Source organism: Mesoplodon mirus (genome assembly GCF_964341445.2).
Source record: "Mesoplodon mirus genome assembly, chromosome: 2".
NCBI classification, from domain to species: domain Eukaryota; kingdom Metazoa; phylum Chordata; class Mammalia; order Artiodactyla; family Ziphiidae; genus Mesoplodon; species Mesoplodon mirus.
The window spans coordinates 104,210,335-104,229,368 of NC_138977.1; the positions used below are offsets into that span (position 1 = coordinate 104,210,335).

A 19,034-nucleotide genomic window follows, 5' to 3' on the forward strand; every position below is an offset into this window, starting at 1 on the left:
AGGAAAACATAGGCAGAACACTCTTTTACATAAATCACAGCAATATCTTTTTCTGTCCATCTCCTAGAGTAATGTAAATAAAAACAAAATAACCAAATGGGACCTAAATAACTCAAAAGCCTTTGCATAGCAAAGGAAACCATAAACAAAATGAAAAGACACCCCTCAGAATGAGAGAAAATATTTGCAAATGATGCAACCGACAAGGGATTAATCTCTAAAATTTACAAGCAGCTCATGTGGCTCAACATCAAAAAACCAAATGACCCCTCACAAAATTGTCAGAATATGTAAATAAACATTTCTCCAAAGAAGACATACAGATGGCCATGAGGCACATGAAAAGATGCTCAACATGGCTAATTATTAGAGAACTGCAAATCAGAACTACAATGAGATATCACCTCACAGCAGTCAGAATGGCCATCATCAAACAGTCTACAAATAATAAATGCTGGAGAGGGTGTAGAGAAAAGGGAACCCTCCTACACTGTTAGTGGGAATGTAAATTGGTATAGCCACTATGGAGAACAGTATGGAGGTTCCTTGAGAAACTAAAAATATAGCTACCATATGATCCAGCAATCCCATTCCTGGGCATATATCCAGAGAAAAACATGGTTCAAAAGGATACATGCACCCCGATATTCATTGCAGCGCTGTTTACAATAGCCAAGACATGGAAGCTACCTAAATGTCCATCAACAGATGAATGGATGAAGAAGATGTGGTACATATGTACAATGGAATATTAGCCATTAAAAAAATAAAATAATGCCATTTGCAGCAACATGGATGGCCGTGGAGATGATCATACTAAGTGAAGTAGGTCAGACAGAGAAAGACAAATATCATATGATATCGCTTATATGTGGATTCTAAAAAAACCTGAAACAATTGAAGTTATTTACAAAACAGAAACAGACTCACAAACTTAGAGAACAACCTTATGGTTATCATAGTGGAAGGGTAGGGGGAAGGGATAGATTGGGAGTTTAGGATTGACATGTACACACTGCTATATTTAAAATAGATATTCCCTAACACCATACACAAAAATAAACTCAAATGGATTAAAGACCTAAATGTGACTGAACAATATAAAACTCTTAGAGGAAAATTAGGAAGAACACTCTTTGACATAAATTACAGCAAGTTCTTTTTTGGCTCACCTCCTAGAGTAATGAAAATAAAAACACAAATATACAAATGGGACCTAATGAAACTTAAAAGCTTTTGCCCAGCAAAGGAAACCATAGACAAGACCAAAAGACAACCCTCAGAATGGGAAAAAAATATTTGCAAATGAAGCAACTGACAAGGGATTAATCTCCAAAATATACAAACAGCTCATGCAGCTCAATATCAAAAAAAACACAACCCAATCCAAAAATAAGAGGAAGACCCAAACAGACACTTCTCCAAAGAAAGAAGACATACAGATGACCAAGAGGCACATGAAAAAGATGCTCAATATCACTAATTATTAGAGAAATGCTAATCAAAACTACAATGAGGTATCACCTCACATTGGTCAGAATTGCCATCATCAAAAAAATCTACAAACAATAAATGCTGGAGAGGGTGTGGAGAAAAGGGACCCCCCTTGCACTATTGGTGGGAATGCAATTTGATAGAGCCACTATGGAGAACAGTGGAGGTTCCTTAAAAATTAAAAATAGAACTACCATGCAACCCAGCAATCCCACTACTGGGCATATACCCTGAGAAAGCCATAATTTAAAAAGACACAAGCACCCCAATGTTTATTGCAGCACTATTTATAATAGCCAGGACATGAAAGCAACCTAAATGTCCATTGATAGATGAATGGATAAAGAAGATGTAGTATATATATATATATATATATATATATATATATATATATATATATATATATATATATAAAATTGAATATTACACAGCCATAAAAAGGAATGAAATTGGGTCATTTGCAGAGATGTGGATGGACCTAGAGACTGTCATACAGAGTGAAGTAAGTCAGGAAAAGAAAAACAAATATTGTATATTAATACATATATGTGGAATCTAGAAAGATGGTGCAGATGAACCTATTTGCAAAGCAGAAATAGAGACCCAGCTGTACAGAAGAAATGTATGGACACCAAGGTGAAATGAATTGGGAGACTGGGATTGACATATATACACTAATATGTATAAAATAGATAACTAATGAGAACCTGCTGTGTAACACAGGGAACTCTACTCAATGCTCTGTGGTATCCTAAATGGGAAGGAAATCCAAAAAAGAGAGGATATATGTATACATATCAGTGATTCACTTCACTGTACAGCAGAAATTAACACAACATTGTAAAGCAACTATACCCCATTAAAAAAAAAAAAAGATAACCAACAAGGACCTGCTATATAGCACAGGGAACTGTGCTCAATACTCTGTAATAACCTAAATGGGAAAAGAATTTGAAAAAGAATAGATACATGTATATGTATAACTGAATCACTTTGCTGTACATCTGAAACTAACACAGCATTGTTAATCAACTATACTACAATATAAAATTTTAAAAATTCATAAATTTTAGTATTTGAGAATGCACCATATTCTTAAAGCAAAAAGGCACAACTGCATCTGTGACGTTAAAGATGAAATAGTCAATTACACGTTCAAGTTCGCATACTCAACACACAAATGTGCATAGTGTGTGGATACATTTTGTGGGTACAGGAGATTTGAATGTGATACAGAAAAGCTTAACTTTAACAAGTCTATTGGCTACCATTTAATGAGTTGTACTTTGCTACATTCTAGACATTAGGTGTTTGATAGAGCTTTGTGATGGACCAGCAGGAACAAGTTGCCAATGCTTCTATTGGGTTATTGGAGTAACTGTCCTTTCATTTTTAATTTCATGCTGTGAATTTATAATATTGGGAGTATTAAATTACCTCATCTCTAAATTGGGGATAATAAAAGTATTGCCTCATGGGTTGATTCTGAATATTAAAAGAGTGAATTAATATACGTAAACTGCTTAGAACAGTATCTAGCACATCGTAAGTGCCACTCTGCTTCTGTGCTTTGAGTATTGCTGTTAGAAGCTGTCTACCCCCAATTAACACCAAATCTAAGGAATACATACTGTGGGGATCCTGATGAAGGACGCTTGTCAGGGTGAAGATGATTTTTGCATTGCAGATCAACATGATGAGAAGAGGGATGATGAAGAGGCAGGTGAAGGTGAAAAAGTTATAAAAGGCTTGATGCCACCATTGTGGAAAACTGCAGTGTGTTACACATTGAGAGAAACCTTCTGTCTGTCCAGAGTCATCTGCTAAATGGATCATCCTGAAGATGTATAACTGTATGAGAAAATTTTAAAAAAAGTGATGTTGCTTATTTTCAAACAGTATTTGCAAGTTTTCTTGAAAGTTTTCTCTTCTGTATTCTGCTAGCCTTCTAACATGTTGTTGCCCAAAGCAACTGCTAAGCATCTTGATATTCTTTTGGCATTTCTATAAAAAGTTATAAGTGGATTTTTACTTAAAATATGTTTGGGTAATGTGAATGGATCTGTAGGATTTTGGATTTCTTTTGCAATTATTTCAACCTTGCAGCACAATCATCAACCAAAGATTTAAACCTTGTTTGTATTTCAATTTCAGATCCTATTATGCTGAGTAAACTGTTTGCAAGTGATTTTGCAAGTCATTTTATTGTTATATCCTCAGCACATAAAACTGTGTCTGGTATTTAGAATATGCCCTCAAAATACAAATTTAAATTTTATTTTTGAGACACAAAATCTCATTAAAATGGTCATAAAACATGAACAGACAGTTCACAGAAAAGATATAACAGTGGCCCTTAATCATATGAAAAGACGTTCAACCTCACTTATGAGAGCAGTGCCAACCAATTAAGGCTACAATGATATGCCATCTTCTACTATCAAGATTGGCAAAATTAAAAAAAATAGCACACTTTCATGGCAAGGCTGTAGGGAAACAGGGACTCATACATTGCTAATGGACATGCAAATTGGTACAACCATTACGGAGGGGAATTTGGCAATAACTAGCATAACTATATATGCATTTACCTTGACTTAGCAGTCTGACATTCAGGAATTTACCCCAAAGATACACCCCTACTTCCATTATATGAAAATACATATGCACAAGATTATCCATTGATGCATTGCTTATAATTGAAAAACATTGAAAATAATCTAAATAACAATTCATTGAATAGTAACTGAATAAACTACGGTTGGCCACACAATGAGGTGCTGTACAATTGTAAAAAAAGAGTAAGGGTAATTTATGCGTGTGTGTGTGTGTGTGTGCGCGTGTGTACACATAAATACATTTATTCCCGCTCTGCCTGTGCAGAGAGCCTAGGAATCATGACATTCGAGTAGCAATGAGCACACCCAGCACTCCAGCACCCAGATCTTGTTTTCTAAGTATCATTCTCTACCAAAAGGAACCAGACCTAAGTGGAGAAATTGGTGAGCTCAATGCTGGGGAAAGCAAAGTACAATATGTCCTTGGAACAGCTGTTGTGCTCAAAAGTCAGGAAATGCCCAAAGAATGATGGAGCATGTGAAAAATGTTCAGGCACCAGGTTGAAAGAGCTTCTGTTGGCCAAATCTGGGATAGTTTAGCATGAAAACAAACAAATACTGATAGAAAAGAATGATAAACTATCTAATAAAGAAAGAAACCATGACTCCATGCTGATATAAATTACAAACCAACAACGACAAATAAATGGGGAGAGGAAAAAGCTCTTTACTGTAGAAAGTCAATTAATAAATGTAAAAGGTATAGTGGAAGTAGTGATTACCATTTTGTAATCACTATAATAATAATTGATTCAGGCAAGAATCACCAATGGATGGTAAAAATATAGGTGTAAGTTTGAGGAGAGTAGTTTATTTTATCATCTCAAAGTACCTACCTGCAGGACACATGTCATTATAACGTTATTATAAAATAATAACTTTACTAGTCGAGAAATAACCAAATAATTAACATTGCCAATAATGGGACCAATCGACAGCTTCTGCTTCCTTCTATAATGTGCTGCGAAGAAAGTGTCACCTCTTAGGTATTTTTTGCTAAAAGTGTGTGGATTAAGAATGTCACCTACCATACCAGTAAATAAAGGATGTTGTGGCCATCAAGCCATAGCCCCTGCAGCCACCCCTGACTGTGCACACTGAGGGCATTCAGGATGGAAAAAGGCAGGATACTGGCTCTAGATAGTTAAGGTGCATTTCAAAGGGATTATTTCAATAAGTCTGGACTCTTGCACCTTCCCATACTTAGAAAAGTGCTAAATTCATTAACTTGAGATGTATCATTTTTCTTTAATTAACAATAATCTTTTGATGTTCTTTAATTAACAATAATCTACCTGTTTTTTGTTGCAAAAAAACCTATACATACTGGCTCCTCCCTTGCTTCTTGGAACAGTCCCTCCGAGTTATCTGAGAGGCTGTCTTCTGGGCTTACGTCCTCAGAAAATCTACTGAATAAAACATAATTCTCAACTTTTAGGTTATACATTTTTTTTCAGTCGACAAGTGCATAACCTGAATCTACCCACGAGCAAACATCAGACAAACTCAAATTGAGGGGCATTCTACAAAATAATTGGCCTGCACTCTTCAAAAATGTCAGCAGCATGAAATTCAAAGGAAGACCAAGGAATGGTTTCAGTTTAAAGGAGACTAAAAAGACATGGCAACTGAATCCCTCGCATAATCTTGGATTTTCTTTTGCTGAAAGGGATATTATTAAGACAGCGAGTGAAATATGGATAAGGTATATAGATAAAAAATAGCACTGTATTAGTGATAATTTCCTGATTTTGATAATTAGTACTGTGGTTATGTGCTAGAAAAAACACAATGAAGTATTGAAAGGGAGGTCATGTCTGAACTTACTTTTAAACAATCCAGAAAAAAAATGCATACAAGAGAGAGAATAAGGCAAATAAACAAATGTAGTAAAATGTTAATATTTGGGGAATCCAAGGGAAAGGTATCCTAGAAATCTTTGTATGATTCTTGCAACCTTTCTCTAAGTGTGAAATTATGTTAAAAAAAGAACAAGTTGAGTTAACTATTAAGGAAACGTTGCAAGTGGTTTTCAAAAACAAGTTCTAGTGGACATTTATTTATCCTTTCCCCATCCGTCAAGCACATTTCTTACTTCGTCATTTCCAAGATTTTCTCCTGAAAAACTTCATTTTACCATGAAACATTAAAATGAAAAGAGTGCCAAGCACTTTAAAACTGATAGCAAGTTAATTCAAGTAAAAATGTTACAGGATTTTTTCTTTTAAGCAAATGAGGGAGAGTATACATTTTCATTAGTTTTGATTAAATTAGTAAATTTAAATTACATTTAATTAACTTAATAGGCCCAGAATTTCTTTCCTTTTTGGGAGGGGTAGAGTGAGAGTAGATGATGCCTTAAAAAAATACTGTTTTTCCTCTTTGCTTGTAGAGTAGAAAAATTTTACTGAATGTAAAATATAAATATAATAAAATATATACAAATGTAATAAAATGTAAGTAAGTATAATACAAAATATAAACCTATTTCTTTTATTTGTAGTTAAAATGTTGATTTTCAGTTTCAGATCTTTTCAGCGTCTAAGGCAAAAAAGAATTTTAAAATCAATCCACTAGAGGGCGCCAATGATCATATTATCTATCTTAAAGTCGAAAAGACATACATTCAGCTAATTCTATTTTATGATCCAGACCAACTTTTTCCACATCACAAAGTGACCCTTTCAGTTTTTCCATACTTCTTTGCAAACTGACCTTATTTAAAGTTCAGTTTGAAATTGACTCAACAGGTGTTGTGAGTTGAAATCCTTGGAAGGGTCCCTTTGCATAGAATCCGGGAGTCCTATATTTCTTAAAAATCTTTTTCTCTCTACCTCCCCAATCAGCCTTGGAACAGATGACCCGAATTTGATTTTCTGCTCTGCACTGGGTCACATTTTCACTTTAATATTTCATGTTTTTAAGTTATAACGATGAAACTTTCAATAAAATTGACTTTATAGTACTATGACTTGAATTTGGTTGTCATCTTTATTTATGTAACAAATGCTAGTTTTGTTTTGTTTTGTTTTTTTTTTTCTTTTTGCGGTATGCGGGCCTCTCACTGTTGTGGCCTCTCCCGTTGCGGAGCACAGGCTCCGGACGCGCAGGCCCAGCGGCCATGGCTCACGGGCCCAGCCGCTCCGCAGCATATGGGATCCTCCCAGACCGGGGCACGAACCCGCATCCCCTGCATCGGCAGGCGGACTCTCAACCACTGCGCCACCAGGGAGGCCCACAAATGCTAGTTTTTAAAGCAACTCCTTGGTCAAAAAACTATACTAGGCACACTCTGTTGTAAAAGATGACCTACATATATCCTGCCATCAGGGAATTAAATTTTTGGTAGAGGAGATATAGCATGTATGTGACACCTGTAATACAAGATAGACTGTGATAAGTTTCAAAGGAGAGGTATAGTGTTATGAAAATTCAGAATCTTACTTGTCCATAAATTAATTTGTTTTAGGCTTGTTCCGTTTATTTTCAGCTCTAAGGCCATGTTCATTTGAATGATTAATATAAGGATCCACTTTACTTCCTGTGGTTCTTTTGTCCTTGGATCATATTTTTTAAATTTCTTTATGTTTTTTTACTCTCATGCCTGGCCCCAGTTCTCATCAATGTTTGTTTTATTTTGCCCTCAACAATAGCAATCTGTGTTCCATATTTACAGTCCTTGCAGATGCTATTCCTCATAGCATATTATTTTTAACCTTCACCTTACCCACACTAGTGACAACATGACCTAATCTTTTCCAAAGGTGATTAACATTAGAAGATGTGCTCAGGTTCCTCTCATCTATAAAAGGGAGATATTAATAGTATCTGCCTCTAGGACAGATGACATGACAATTAACAAGTGAATACTTGCACTTAGAGTAGTGCCTGGCACACAACACTATGTAAATTATAATCATTATTAAAATAAAAATTTAGAGGCACACAACATAAATATGTATCATATCTATATGATATATGTGTGTGTGTGTGTGTCTGTGTTTTTTTGGCTGTGCCATGGGTGGGGCATGCGAGATCTTAGTTCCCTGACCAGGGATTGAAACTGTGCCCCCTGCATTGGGAGCACAGAGTCTTAACTGCTGGACTGCCGGGGAAGTCCCTCTGATGTCTCTCTCTCTCTTCTTTTTTTTTATAATTTGTAAGAGTGTTTTTTTAAAGGTAATTAATTTATTTATTATTGTCTGCTTTGGGTTTTCGTTGCTGCACACAGGCTTTTCTCTAGCTGTGGGGAGCAGGGGCTACTCTTTGTTGTGGTGTGCGGGCTTCTCATTGCGGTGGTTTCTCCTGTTGCAGAGCATGGGCTCTAGGTGCACAGGCTTCAGTAGTTGTGGCACATAGGCTTAGTTGCTCCGTGGCATGTAGCATCTTCCTGGACCAGGGATCGAACCTTGTGCCCTGCATCGACAGGCGGATTCTTAACCACTGCGCCACCAGGGAAGTCGGTCCCTCTGATATCACTTAACTATCTAGTCTCACCTTAAGATTTTCCTGTCTTTTTCTTCTTAAGCCTCCTACAGGAAGAAAGAAAATAGACAATATTGTATAGTGCTATATATTGTAGTCATTAAAAACTCTGGGTATGGAGCTAACTGGATGTACTGACACCTCCACTTAATAGATGGTAATCTTGACCATGTTACATAGCATTCATAATCTTAGTTTATTCATGAATAAAATAAAGATAATAATTGTATCTAATTTATACAGTTATTGGGAGCCTGACATGAAGTAATGAACACAGAAGGGAGTTCCCTGGTGGCCTAGTGGTTAGGATTCTGGGCTTTCATTGCTGTGGCCTGGGTTCAATCCATGCTCGGGGAGCTGAGACCCCTCAAGCCCTGCAGCATTGTTGAAAAAAACAAAACAAGACAAAACAAAAACACAATACAGAAGAGGGACTTTCCTGGTGGTCCAGTGGTTAAGACTCTGCACTCCCAATGCAGGGAGCCCATGTTCGAACTAGATTCCGCACGCTGCAACTAAAGATCCCGCAGGCGGCAAAGAAGATCCCTCGTGCCTCAACTAAGACCTGGTGCAGCTAAATAAATAAATGAATGAATGAATGAATAAATAAATATTTAACCCCCCCCACAGAAGCATTTAGCACCATTCCTGGCACATATTTATGGACTGAATAACTGTTATTTATCAAAATCATCATCATTATTGTTATTTTTGCTATTAGCATGCTATTACTATATTCCAGTACTGTTTTGGGCATATTGTACACATGTAAAGAGTATTTATTGAATGTAAACTGCTTGTCAAGTTCAGAAGTGCATTCTAGCCCTGTAAATTCTGTGTGTAACAGGCAAGCCTTCACATTTATTCAGACCACATGTCTTCACACCAAAGAATAAAGGATTGCTCATATACAACAGACCCTCCAAATCTGTGGGTTCCACATCTGCAGATTCAACCAACTGCAGATGGAAAAATATTTGGAAAAAAAAATTTCAGAAAGTTCCAAAAAGCAAAACTTGAATTTGCCAAGCTCCAGCAGCTAGTTACATAACACTTACATTGTATTTACAATTATTTACCTAGCATTTACACTGTATTAGGTATTATAAGTAATCTAGATTTAAAGTATACGGGAGGATGTGCGTAGGTTACATGAAAATACTATATGCCATTTTATATAAGGGACTTGAGCATCTGGGAAATTTATTATCTGCAGCCACGGGGTGGGGTGGGGGGAGAGGGAGGGTATCCAGGAACCAATTCCCCAGGACACTGAGGGATGACCATGTCTTCCCTGCAGGCCTGGGTTACCTATAGAATTAAAAAGCTGTCAACATGTAATTCACCCTAGTAACACAGATAAACTAATGATGTGAACTCTATCTGCAAATAATTTGCTGCTCTGGAGTTCTTGTGGTCTTAGGTGACTGTCATTGGAAATCTTATTATTTTTAATTAGATATGGACACATCTAATTCAGGAAATATTTTCTTCTTAACATGCACTTACTAGCCTAACCACAACCAGTTTTAAATCAGATATCCTTTCAGGTTCTGTTTGTTGCCTTGCCTCCCCTCCACTCCTCTCCTCTCCCTTGCCCTTCCCTTCCCTTTCTTTTCCCTTCCTTTTCTTCCTCACCCTTCCTCCCTTTCTTCGTTTCTTATCCTGCTTTTAGACATGATACTTCCAAGACTTGAATCATTATGCTCTGGCATATAGAGCTTTCAGAGTGAGTAGGACAGGTTGGTGACTAGGGAGTATATTGGCCAAATTTACTTATCAGTCAGAATAAATATCATAATTTGAGAAATATAAAGTAATCTTTGTATAAGCAATTTTCTTTGCTGTTTCTTAAATAATTATTTAATTTTCATACTCATATTTCCCTATTATTTTTTTCTCCTGATTTCAAAAACCCTGTTATGAAGGAAATAATGAAGATAGGAAAAGAGGAAGGAATGAACGCTGAGTGTTTAGGTGTAAAGTGTTGTACTGGATGGTTTTATATATCTTACTCGTTACAATTGAAAGTTACAAAGGAATTGTAATTCTTTACAGTTACCCTTTTAAACTTAGTTAACTAATTTACTCAGATAGCTGGTAAGAGACAGCATTGAGATCTGAAACCAGCTTTGTTTAAATCCAGTATCCATGCTATTTTGACTATCCCATTGACTTTCAGGCTTGCAATGGGATCTGAGGTCTTCAGAGACTATGACCAAGCAGAGGACTGGGGCTCCTTTATCCCTATTTGACCAGAGCAAGTCCACTTATATCTGTTTCATTTACTGAAGCTCCACACAGAATTCCATTTTAAAAGAAAATTCCATTACTAGCAAAAAGTATGACATGTTGGCCACACTATGTTAAAACTTTTGAAAATATATCCCCAAATCATCACAGAACTCTGAGGTTATTAGAAAGGTGGAAAAGCAAGGTGGTCAGTTTGAAATTTGGTCATTCTGAGCTCTAGCAAAATGTCATAAATTCTTAGATTCTTAGCAATGTGACAACTAGCTCGTTAGTTTATTTCTTCATTCAACTTAGGTATGAATTACTCAAGTGATAGAATATCAATATGTGCACCAAAAGATGAATATAAAAGTCATCCTTTCAATGTAAATTAGCCACGACAGGATGCGCCTTTGTCAGTGGGCTTCTCCGTGGAGCGTAGTGAAGCTTGAGGTGTACTCACTGTGTATCCCATGGTCTGGAAATAAAAAGCACCCCCTACCTCTTGTCTTCCCCATCAAATACACATAACATTAGTCACAGGGTTGAAACCTCTTTTATTCAGAGAGAGAGCAGAGAGATATAATAAAAAGATAAACTGGACTTAGTGAAATGACAGGAGTCCAACAGGCCAAGTGGCATTGGGCAAACAATGAATCCCTTTAAACCAGTGCTTTTCAAACTGCGGGTTGTACCCATCAGTTGGTTGTAATCAGCATTAAAGAATGAAGTGGAACAGGGTAGAATATTTATTTTATGAAAACTTTTCTCAGTTATAAGTGTGTGAGAGAGACAAAGTCTTTATGTAGTATGTATATCTTTCTGTTACTGTCAAAAAAGCTTGAAGGACATTGCTTTCCAAGGTTCTCTTTGTATGTTCTTTTATATGTGAAATGGGGACAATAACACAGCTTTTATGTACCTCACAGAGTCAATGTAAATACCAAATAAGATTATGACTGTGCGGTTTTTCAGGAAACTTCAGCAAAGTGCTTTATAAATTTAAAGTGTTGCTGAAATAAAAAATGGGTCATTTGTTTTACAAAATGAAGAATACTACCATTTTCTGTGGCCCATATTCACACAAATCTCTCAGGTAGAGTAATGTATTTGAGCTCAGGCTATTACATGAAATTCCTAAACAATTCGAAATTAAGTTCATATTTTCTTTTCATTACATCAAGACTGATAAATATTTGGCATTTTCTTCTGTTATTGCTGTGATAGACTTAGATGAAAATAATTGAATTAATACATCAATATTTTATTTAGAGTCTCTGGGAGAATCCTTTAAAAGAAAGTGAAATTGTGGGTTTGTGTTTGTTATTATCACAAATTGACTTATTTAGACTTTTGTTTAGACTTCCATCTGCATCAATAACCCAAATTACCAAATGCTTTCCAAATAGCTCTTTTACTACTAGCCTGCCTTCTCTCCCCCTTCAAACAAATAGACAGGCAGACAAACAAACAAACCCTTCTGTTCCCAACCTACCTGTCTATTCCAATGGTTTTAAAACTCCTTGGCTAAAAATATTGGAACTTTATTTTACTTTGGTCTATTACTAACCCCCCTAAATCCAATTTGTTGCCAAGCTTTGTTTTTTTGGTTGAAACGTCCCTCATAAATACTATCAACCTCCTCTAACACCATCCTAGCCTCCAACCTAATCACCTCATCACCAGATGACCTGAAAAGTCTTCTTTGCCTCTCTCGACTCTATTTGGTTTATGTAATTTTCTCAAAACATTTTTGTTAAACATCATTTTAATAATGTACAACATGATGGCTACAGTTAACACTGATGTATGATGTATAGAAAAGTTGTTGAGAGTAAATCCTAAGCATTCTCATCACAAGGAGAAAAATTTTCTTTTTTCTTTTCTTTTTACTGTATCAATATGAGATGATGGATGTTAGCAGAACCTATTGTGGTAATCATTTCACAATATATGTAAATCAAACTATCATGCTGTACCCCTTAAACTTATACAGTGATGTATAGCAATTATTTCTCAATAAAACTGGAAATAAGAAAAAAAAAACCCAAAAAAGTATTTTACTCCTTGCACATGACTCATGAAGGCTATATGGCTTCCACATTATTTTCAGAATTTCCCCTGGATATTGGTGTCTTCTGTTATATACATCCATTCCACCCCCAATGATTGATTCATTTATCCAAACTTTTTTTTTTCTTTCTTTCTTTCTTTTTCTTTTTTTTCTTTTTTTTTTTTTTTTTTGTAAAAGGTGAAAGGTCTACTTGATCTGGAGAGAAACGGGAGTATCCAAACATTTAAAATTTCTATTTTTGTTGGGTATCTCATTGTGTACTGTGAATATTAAGTTGAACATAACAGTCTTCACTGTTGTAAGAGCAAATACCATAATGGCAATGGCAAACAAATACATAATCATAATGTTTTTTGACAAAGAAATAATGTGCCATGACGTCAAAGGAAAAACAGCAACCACCAAATCTAATTTCCTGCTATTTCTCAACTCTCAGTCTTTCACTTCAGCCAAACAAGTCTCCTATGAAATTTAATCACTTTTCAACCTTTGCTGAGAAATATATGTGATCCTTGGCTTACTTTTTCCATCCAAAAATCATTCATCTTTAAAAACTCAGTTCATCCTTCTTTTACCCTAAAACCTTCCTTCACCAATTCAACTTTGTTCATGTTTCTCTCTCTTCTTACACTTCTAGTATGTTTAAAAACTTTTTGGTACATAGTTATATTCATTTTATGTAAGTTTTGTCTCTACAACTGAATGACACTTTCTTTGAGGGCTGTTTCTTTGTTCCATCAGTACCCGGCTCAGTGTTAGGAACCTAACTTGTGTTTATCTTTTCTAAGAAAACTGAACAATACACAGCACTCCTACTTTAAAGAAGTAAAATGGAAAATTTCAGAGCATAAGTCTTTGCTAAGCAACCTCATTTTAAGTGACATATTTGCTAAACTAATTCTTGTATATGCAGTCACTGTGAGAATAATTGTAATATACTTTTTTCCAGGGAAATGAAAGCATTTTGATTTTTCCCATTTCTTCTTCAATAAAACACACACTGATATACAAAAAATGTTAAGTGAGGAATTGGTGGGAGAATTTAGATATCTAGCTTTCTAGTGCAAGAAAATGCACTAGAAGGAAAGAAAAAAAATTTTGTGTTACAAATATACAGATTTTATTATAAATAAAATACTATTTTTTTAAACATAAAAAAAATGCCAAGTGTTGCATTTTATTTACTACCCTGGAGAAGAAGACTGTAGATTTTAAGGCAAACAGCTAAAGTGAAGGCACATGGAAAAGGGCAAAGGGAAAATTTCAGGGAATAGCTATGTATGTTCCCTGTGACACCCAGCATTCTGCTGCAGCCACCTTGTCAATTTTATTAATAAAATACAGATAACTAGAACTATACAATAAAATAATGGCTATATTGCAGGAGTGTAATTAAGGTATCATCTTATAAATAACTTTTATTTTAAAAATAAAATTCTGCTTATGTGTCCTAGATATTGTAAATTGAGCTGCAATGAACATTGTGGTACATGACTTTTTTTGAATTATGGTTTTCTCAGGGTATATGCCCAGTAGTGGGATTGCTGGGTCATATGGTAGTTCTATTTGTAGTTTTTTTTTTTTTTTTCCAGACGCGCAGGCTCAGCGGCCATGGCTCACGGGCCCATCCGCTCTGCAGCATGTGGGATCTTCCTGGACCGGGGCATGAACTCATGTCCCCTGCATCGGCAGGTGGACTCCCAACCACTGCGCCACCAGGGAAGCCCCTATTTGTAGTTTTTTAAGGAACCTCCATACTGTTCTCCATAGTGGCTGTATCAATTTACATTCCCACGAACAGTGCAAGAGGGATCCCTTTTCTCCACACCCTCTCCAGCATTTATTGTTTCTAGATTTTTGATCATGGCCATTCTGACCGGTGTGAGGTGAGAGCTCATTGTAGTTTTGATTTGCATTTCTCTAATGATTAGTGATGGGAGCATTCTTTCATGTGTTTGTTGGCAATCTGTATATCTTCTTTGAAGAAATGTCTATTTAGGTCTTCTGCCCATTTTTTGGATTGAGTTGTTTGTTTTATTGATATTGAGCTGCATGAGCTGCTCATAAATTTGGAGATTAATCCTTTGTCAGTTGCTTCATTTGCAAATATTTTCTCCCATTCTGAGTGTTGTCTTTTGGTCTTGTTTATGGTTTCCTTTGCTGTGCAAAAGCTTTTAAGTTTCATTAGGTCCCATTTGTTTATTTTTGTTTTTATTTCCATTTCTCTAGTGTATATGGACATATGTACACTACCAAATATAAAATAGATAGCTAGTGGGAAGCAGACGCATAGCACAGGGAGATCAGCTTGGTGCTTTGTGACCACCTAGAGGGGTTGGATAGGGAGGGTGGGAGGGAGGGAGACACAAGAGGGAGGAGATATGGAGTTATATGTATATGTGTAACTGATTCACTTTGTTATAAAGCAGAAACTAATACACCATTGTAAAGCAATTATACTCCAATAAAAATGTTAAAAAAATAAAAATAAAAATAAAATTCTGTTTAAAAATATACCACACAGATGGAAAAGGAGAAAAGAAACAACAACAACAACAACGAATCCCCCAAATTTCACTGTGGCCTAAGACTTACTGGAGTGAACCTGATCCATAGGCTAGATGGAAAACTACCTTAACAGTCTATCTTCAGTCCTTTTCCTGCAACCTTGACAAAAACGTCTGTTAGGATGTGGCCACTTAACAAGAGGAACTAGCTAGGAAACACTGATGTGAACACTTGGCAAGAAAGAGCCATGCTTCCTGTTATATAAGAGGCCTGAGAGGAGGAATGGAGTGGAAGCTTAGGAGGATGCCAGGTCAAAACACTAGTGAGTCAAATCTGGGATGCAAGGAAGAGATGGAAAGGGGAAGAGCTAGGTTAGACCACCTCTCCCTCTCTGCCTTTCTGCAGCACAATCCCTGATGCCCTAGAAGTACTCAGTAATTATGCAGCCCCTCATCAAAATGATCCATCCAGCTCAAACAATTGCCAGAAGGTTTTAATGTCTTGCACTATTTAGTGAGTCCTGTGTGACAGTTTTTATTTGTTTGTTTTTTATTTTTATGCCACCTGGCCAGCTTAGAATGTCTAGATAAATTTCCATTTGTAGTGACAAGTTTTTGGAGAATCACAGTAAACTCTGACTTTACTTCTTGACACATCCTTGTACCCTGGGTTCACCATAGAGTACATTTACAAGCATAGAGACAACTTGTTCATCTGTTATTAAAGGATCTTTGCCATTTTCAAGAATGTGTCCTTTTCTTCAGAGATCTGACTGTTGAAGAGGCAGATTCTGCAGGTCAGTCAACCAGGTTGCCTCTGACGAAGACAGTCTGGAGAGATATCTGCTTTCTATAGGAGAGAGCCTTGCCTGAACCAACAGTCTTATAGTTTTGCTAACAGCCTGTTACAGTCTAGCCTACCTCCAGAAAAGCTCAAGTCAACCTCAGGGAAATGTTCAAATTTCCAAAAGTCTGAGATTTCCCACATTTCCTCTTTATTCAATCGCACATAGCTGCAAACTGCAGAAAAAACATACTAATCAAGTATAGTTCTCTCTAAGCTGCAGTGACAGAAGACTCAAGAAGCCCCAAATAAAACAAGTTATACATACTTTCTACCTATGCAAATTTCATTGTTCCTAAAGATTCTCTCAATTTACCATGTCAACCTGAGTGAAAGGAAAAGTAGATGGAAGAATAGAATGGGGATGAGGTCAAATTTGAGAATAGCTACATTTTCAGGGAGCATTTACTAGGTACCAGAGACTATGATAGACACTTTAACACACTGTTCATTTAATCATCACAAAAGGTGCATAAAGTAGGCATTACCTCCATTTTATAAATGAAGGAATGAAACCCAGAGGGGTTAAGACATTTGCCCAAGGTAACAGAGCAGAGCCAGGATTAAATTCCATACTCTGACTTCCAGAGCCCAAGCTCTTAGAGATAATACAATACTGCCTTTGACAAGACCTTCATTCAAATTTATATAGGAAATCTGTGATCTCCATGTCCTAAAAAGTTTATGATACTGGTTTACCTGTGGTCCAGCAAAGATGCTACTGAGGAGCCAGGCCAAGCCAATCATGAGCTGTCCGAGCTTGTTGTTCCTTTTCACAGCTAGGGGCCTCGTGATGGCCAGGGAGCGGTCCAGGCTGATCACCACCATCACGAAGGCGGGGGCGTACATGGAGAAAAGCTTCAGATAGCTGAGGACTTTGCAGAGGAGTTCTCCAGCATACCATTGCACAGTAATGTTCCACATTCCATCCAGTGGCATGACAATCAGAGTCTCCAACAGGTTGGCTAAGGTCAAATGTTTTAAAAGCACTTTCATTCTTGAGAGTTTTTTCCCTTTCTCTTTCCTTTGAGTCCACTTCTGAAGTTTCAACAAGAAAGAAGCATTGAAAGTTGTGGAGAGTAGAAAAAGGAAGAAAGTAACTGTCACTCGAATCTTTCCAGATAAGGTCAGTGTGGGGAGGTTGCCCTGTGTCAGCAGGATGCTGCTGTTGATTGCTGAGCAGTGATTTTGATTCTGTTCAGGAGAGGCACTCTTTGCCATCCTTCACGGCTGATATAGCTTCAAAACTTCTGTTTCTGGCACTTCTGATGTTTTAATTGTAATTGCACTCAAAGTCCTGTTTTATTTCAGCCTTCTTTGAAGAGAAACGTTACGGGTTTATATTTATGTCAAATTTTGTCCCTGAGATACTTTATATTTAAAGTGAAAGATCAAGGTGAACTTGTTTTGTGGGCTTATAATCCAACAGAGTGCTAAAGCGAGCAAACATTTTCTGAGGGCCAAATGTAACTGTAGTATCTCAGCAGATGGCCTGGTTTCCACAACATTTTTCTTAAGTGAAGAAGGACGTTTGAAACTTAATTTTATATTTAAAATTCACTTAGGATACGGTTCAAATAACTCTAATGAAGAGATTTTCTAAAAACTATTACATGTCAACAGATGCAAAATGAAAAAGAAGAAAACTACTAAAAAAAGAACTTGATCCAGTTAAAATTTGTTGTTTTAAGAAACTAATATATTTCTCAAAAACATTTGTTTTCTTTTCAATCACACACTGCTGAGCATTCAAACACTAGATAAATAGATTTATTTAAAACCATCCTCCACAAAACACCAAATTAATACCTTAACAGTTAGAATCAATTTGATCTGATATAAATTGGGCTGCATTCAAATTTACCAATCAGTCTTAACAGTCAGATTATCCATGCTTAAGTTAGAGTAAAATCATTAACTATTTTTTCTGTTATTACCTTGATTTCATAATTGTCTAAATATTGTACCTGCCATTATTGTGCATATTGCATAAGGTGACTAGGTATTGGAGAGAATACTGTATAAATGCTGTAACCACATCTATGTATGTTTATATATAATATGAATATTTGTTTATATCCCTTTATATGCAATCTGATTGTTTCACATTAGGGTTACTTAGAAACTTTCTCTGTGTTGTTGCTTTAACTTTCATGATGAGTGCTTGATGATGTTGTTTACTAATACTGGTATGACTTAGATTGGAATTTATTAAATCACCAGCTTGATTTGTCGTATGTCAACTAGTTTGCTTCTGTGACATCCAAAGAAGGAATAATGTTAAGAATAAAGGTGGTATGGAGGTTCCTTAAAAAACTAAAAATAGAACTACCATATGACCCAGCAATCCCACTACTAGGCATATACCCTGAGAAAACCATAATTCAAAAAGAGACATGTACCAAAATGTTCATTGCAGCTCTATTCACAATAGCCCGGAGCTGGAAACAACCTAAGTGTCCATCATTGGATGAATGGATAAAGAAGATGTGGCACATATATACAATGGAATATTACTCAGCCATAAAAAGAAACGAAACTGAGCTATTTGTAATGAGGTGGATAGACCTAGAGTCTGTCCTACAGAGTGAAGTAAGTCAGAAAGAGAAAGACAAATACCGTATGCTAACACATATATATGGAATTTAAAAAATGTCATGAAGAACCTAGGGGTAAAACGGGAATAAAGACACAGACCTACTTGAGAATGGACTTGAGGATATGGGGAGGGGGAAGGGTAAGCTGTGACAAAGCGAAAAAGAGGCATGGACATATATACA

The 19,034-nt window shown here is 36.3% G+C and overlaps 1 protein-coding gene across 2 annotated transcripts in view; it reads right to left on the reverse strand.

Moving 5' to 3' along the window:
* Positions 1–17,475, reverse strand: part of GNRHR (gonadotropin releasing hormone receptor) — a gene marked incomplete at both ends in the record, with an annotated part of 30,870 nt that extends 13,395 nt beyond the window's left edge. The window contains 2 exons of one of the 2 annotated variants that reach the window (XM_082629523.1): positions 3,126–3,345; positions 16,954–17,475. In XM_082629523.1, coding sequence (XP_082485649.1) covers positions 3,126–3,345; positions 16,954–17,475 — 742 coding nt within the window. The remainder of the gene's footprint in view (positions 1–3,125; positions 3,346–16,953) is intronic. The other variant, XM_082629524.1, reaches the window with a different exon arrangement.
* Positions 17,476–19,034: the final 1,559 nt, after the last annotated feature.